Source organism: Montipora capricornis, chromosome 2 (assembly GCF_036669925.1).
Source record: "Montipora capricornis isolate CH-2021 chromosome 2, ASM3666992v2, whole genome shotgun sequence".
Lineage (NCBI taxonomy): Eukaryota > Metazoa > Cnidaria > Anthozoa > Scleractinia > Acroporidae > Montipora > Montipora capricornis.
Genome location: NC_090884.1, coordinates 30,075,634 through 30,080,633, shown reverse-complemented (window position 1 = coordinate 30,080,633; position 5,000 = coordinate 30,075,634). Strand labels below are relative to the sequence as shown.

The following is a 5,000-nucleotide window of genomic DNA, read 5'->3' as shown; positions in this document are numbered from 1 at the left end:
CAAGATCGACTATTCCAGAAGTTCGGGTTGCCGTGGGCCTCAAAGGGTTGATGTGATTCAGACAGAGCCTCCTTTTCTCCTCCTCAGTAAAGAAAAAGACAAAAGGAGGCTCTGCTCGCAAGGTGGATCAAGTGACAGCTACTTTAGTAATGGTGCAATAACAGATTTCTTGAAAGACGATCGAAAAACGGATGCGCTCAAGTAACAATCCATGGCAATACTGCATGAAGATGTTCCTTAAGTAGCCATATTGGTAGGGGGTACAAACAGCATGATTTAGATGGCAAGGAACAAACAATCTCCTTGGCAGACTGGGATGATACAGGATGAAAATCACACAGTTCACACTGCGGGTTGGTGAAAAGTAAGTCTTCATTCAGTACAACACAATTTTCCACCAGACAGCTGTGAATGGCAGAAATATTCTCCACAATAAAATCAGCAAGCTCTTCAGCCAGATCTTGATAACAAGCAGACTTGGGTAACACCTTATCATTCTTGTGATGAAGAAGCTTGTCAACGGTACAAAACAGTTTCATGGCTAACAGGATCTCATTGTGACTTTATCTATTGTAAAATCAAATGATCTAATGTGCATATTAAAGACGATGTCAACATCAAGTTACAGAGAATAACTCACAGTCAATATTGAAAGGGTAACACTGATTTATAGCAACACAGACAACACTAAAAGTATGACAAAAGAAGACAGTGACATCCATCTTTGTTAGTTATAAAGCAACGTTGGCACAACACAAGTCATGCAGAAAGGTGACATGACTGCTCCTCCTTACACGTCCTCTAAACCAATACAATGATGAACACTGTATACTGTACCATTAATAATATTGTTTTCAAAAGTTATTTGAATCACTATCACCATTTAGAATGTATAATTAACTCTGTTCCACCCTTCCTTTGCAATTTCGTCAAATTGCCTCAAACAACTCTTGGGTATAAAAGGGTTCACCTTGCAATAATAAGTAAAAACAGGAAAAATTTAATGTTTGAATCTCTTTACTGTCATTAAGAAAAGACATAAGGACATACTTTGAAGCCCATCCCATTAATGGATTTTCCCATCGCTCCATGGTGTCAAACTCAATGTGCCAGTTTCGAGTGTTAAATGTTCCAGACTGCATCGCATTTCTAGCAGGGACAAAGATCCTTGCTTTTCGCTCTTTGACAAGCCACTCTGGAACACCTGTTGTGGGGAAAATGACCTCCTGGAAAGAGAAAAAGCACAAATTAAGCCACCACATCAAAAGAGTGTTTTGAAGTTTAAAGGCTAGTGATTATTTGGCTTATAAACATCCAAAACCTTTGAGCATCAATCCTGACTCAATACTGGGCCGAAAGTCCTTGGCTACAGTACCTCGCAAAGAAACGTCCTTGTTGGTGTCAGCTTGTCGTAAACACGGCAAAACATTGGCTACATAAAATTAGTAACTTCTTACGCCACAACACGGTGTAGATTCATTTTTAGGAACTGTATGATGCAATCCCATATTTGAATCTGTTTCTTCTATAATATTAATATTTCATCCGTTATCCTCTGTAATTAATGCTACTTTACAACAATTAATTTAAGCTTATATCAACTTTTGCGGTTGTCCCGTTATCTTACGACTTTTATTTCCTTAATCCGTACGACGTTAATTTTTCCGTGCGCAGTCAGAATCCGGGGTGATTAATATTCAAGAGAAAACTGGAACCAGAGAAAAAATCCGGATTCATATTAGAAAAGATGGGATTAATCTCCATGAACTTACCTTTCCATCTTCATCAATAACTTCCAATTCCTTCTCTTGTTTTGGAATCACAGAAGGCGTCGACTCAGTTGAATACAACTGCCACAATCCTACCAATGGTCGCACAAGACGACTGAAATTCGCTCGATAGATGTGTTTGATCATGGGAGCCGCCATATTGTCTCTTAACAAACGGTTGAAGAATGGGGGGAGGCATAGCCTGTTCCAGGCTCCCAGATAGACGACTGCGTGGGAATATAGCGAGTGGGGGCTAATTCGCTCGCATAGACCTCTTTCATAATGGCGGCCAAATAAATTATTCTTTTGTTTTAATGCTAACAAGCCCTACTAACCTCGCTACGACGAGCAAATTTCAAAAGAATATTTGCTTTCAAACGAGGGCAGTAGGTCTAATTAACATAAATACAAAAGAATGTAAAGTTGGTCGCCATTTATGAAAGTGGTCTATTTTTTTCCTCTTTCCCCTCTTTCCCTACTATCTGGCAGGATGGGAGGCTAGGAGAGGACAGTCCTAGGAGAGCCAGGCCAGAGTGTTCCACGGAGACATTTAGAGACGCTTTCACGTCAACAACTGCCCCGTGAGGGTCCAAAAATAGGCTTTTGTAATCCCGCATCCCGCCATCCCGTCGCAATGAGCATTTCCATCCCCATCCTGCCTGGCGGAAACCACTTTGCTTCAGCTCAACGCCATATTTCAACTGATCGACAGTTTGTTATAGATTCTGACTACAATACAACGAGCTACGAGTGAAATTTTATGAAGGATGTGTCAGTCAGTCGTACAAATGCAAGACAAGCATACTACAAGAACTAAAGTTACCTAAATATAATCTCCTAGAAGTTGTGCTATGCCAGATGCGAAAAACCACTAAAAAACACCCTTTAGACGTGGCCAAAAAACGTGTGGAAACGTATTCCTCCTCTAATGCGGCAGCATAAAACCCCGAGGAAAAGGTGAAAATAATTAAAACAGCACATAATAAAAAAGTAAACAGATAGGGAGACTGAGTGACCCACAATCTTGGACAAATTAATCGGAATTTGAGACCACCCCTCCCCCCAAAATCAGTGATGGGAAAATGGCGTATTTTGGCCTTCTCGCGGCTTCATCCTTGATTTGTTGGGGAAGGGGGCATTTCTGTTCCATTTTATTCCGTCCAGGATTGTAGAATGACCAAAGTCTACGCCGAAACTGTTTTACCCTTAACTAATCCCGTGACACCCCGCGAACCTCTCCATCGTGGCGTCAAAATATCAATTTCTGACCAATTCATTCAGTCATTCAATCGTCAGAAATTACATCTTCTAATAACGTACTCCCATTAGCGGTGATGTCATGACTTAACTTACGCAAAAGTTCAGTTAGACTGAAAAACGCCACTTACAGAGGATTGTTATGAGTGAACATTATGTGCTTGCATTTCTATTTGCTGTCAATGTTGAAAAGATGCACTTAAGTCAGCACAGGTGAGGGGCAAAATGCGCGGTAATGAAGCTGTTTCTTTGCTGTGCCTTACCCAGCGCAACTGAATGTAACTGTCAGCAACGACAGGTGCTGGCCGGCCATTTTCAAGAGACAGCTGATTTCCTGCTCCTGGCTCTAGAAACGCATCGACCGTTAAAACGAACAGATGAGCCAAATCGGGATGTTGCGCCCATGAGAAAATCTATATCTCGAGTAATTTGTAGATTCCCTTAATTGCTTTCTTCTTCTATAACTGGGTCTTCACCCGCACACCTTCCTCTATTAATCACTACTGGAGTCGAATTCGGACACTTCGTCTTCAACAGTATTCTCCTCAGGTTTGTCCTGGTGCGGCATGTCTCTGTTTATGGCATTTGAAGTCGACCGAAAGCTGACTTTTTCTCCAGCCTGAACTTCCTTTTGATACAGGTAATCTGGAATTGTTCCAGCCCTTGCCATGGTGATTTCCTGGCGCACACTTCTCTGTCGCATAGACCCATGCGCACTTGCCCAGTCCTGCATCTTTGAAATGTCGTTTCTCGTGGCTTTGATCGCTGGAGGTAGTGGTATTGATGGACCGGCTCGGGGACTCAGCACCATGACCCACAGCTTGTGTGATAACATGCGGACCATGAAGTCGCAGCTGTGCATTTTAATTAATGCTTCTTTTGCTGTGCTTCCAAAATCACGCGCATATTGGAAAGCTCTGAAGACTTGGTTTTTGTGATGAGCTACAGAAGGGCAGATTTTCTACATCAAGGGTCGTGCAACTCAGTAGATTGATGTTGTCATATCCCAGCGGATCTAGATTTTGCTTCATATGTCAGTCCAATCCCCATTTGAGTAACTTCCTGCCCGAGGCTACCGCCTTCGCTGCCACGCTTCCTTCGAGGCAATTTAAATAAAGGGGCACGCGGCAGTTCAGTTCCCTGGAAGATGTTAAATTCTGCTCTAGAACATGTAAGAACCTGCTCACTCTAAAGATCGTACTTGAAAGGTCGCAAGAGTCGTACGCCTGGTGCTTTTCATGAATGGAAAATGCAGAAAAAAGATATCCAATATTCCTATTTAAAGGCCGAATTCGGCAGTTTTCTTAAGGATTGTGAACATCTTGATACAGCTGGTTTGGATGTCACAAACATATTAATACCACCTTGTTGAATTCTGAGAAGATACCAGAGAGCTGAAAAAGCCTGCATTTTGCTTGAAGGCCATCATTATTCCTTGGAGTACCATCCCCAGGAAAATCTTTCCTTACAGAGAAAACTGCTTCAAACGCTTTCCTTTTCATAATAAATTGCGAAGCAGTTTATTATGTTAGAGGTTTCATACGAGGTTGGCGCAGTTGACGGTGTCGTCAACGAACGCAACGTGGTTGAAAGAGATCGGCCCTTTGACCACAAGGTTACTTCTAACCCGCACCACTTGTTACTTCGAGAGGACAAACAACAGAAAATCGCTCGACCGGAATAGGTATATTTTACTTTTTTGCGTTGTTTCTGGGGATCGTTTTAGAGTCTTTTAGCTGAGGTTTTCATACTCCAAGCAAATTAAAGCTCTTCAACTCACTTGAGGTTACTTACTATCCCGCATATAAATATCCTATCCCGTATCCCGCCTACGAAAATGGAGCATATCCAGGTCTCGCCATTGTAACTTCATCCCACATCTCGCCATTGTAACTTCATCCCGCATCCCGCTAAACCTATGTTGGACCCTCAACAATTAGCCAGTATCAAAAATACCATAATACTCGTTGTTTG

At 42.0% G+C, this 5,000-nt stretch overlaps 1 protein-coding gene across 1 annotated transcript in view; it reads right to left on the bottom strand.

Annotated features, from left to right (window-relative positions):
- Positions 1 to 1,954, bottom strand: part of LOC138039293 (NADH dehydrogenase [ubiquinone] iron-sulfur protein 4, mitochondrial-like) — a 5,951-nt gene extending 3,997 nt beyond the window's left edge. Inside the window, exons 1-2 of the mRNA XM_068885504.1 lie at positions 1,773 to 1,954; positions 1,051 to 1,226 (exon numbers count right to left, since the gene is read on the bottom strand). Of these exons, the coding sequence (XP_068741605.1) occupies positions 1,051 to 1,226; positions 1,773 to 1,928 (332 nt within the window). The 5' untranslated portion in view covers positions 1,929 to 1,954. The remainder of the gene's footprint in view (positions 1 to 1,050; positions 1,227 to 1,772) is intronic.
- Positions 1,955 to 5,000: the final 3,046 nt, after the last annotated feature.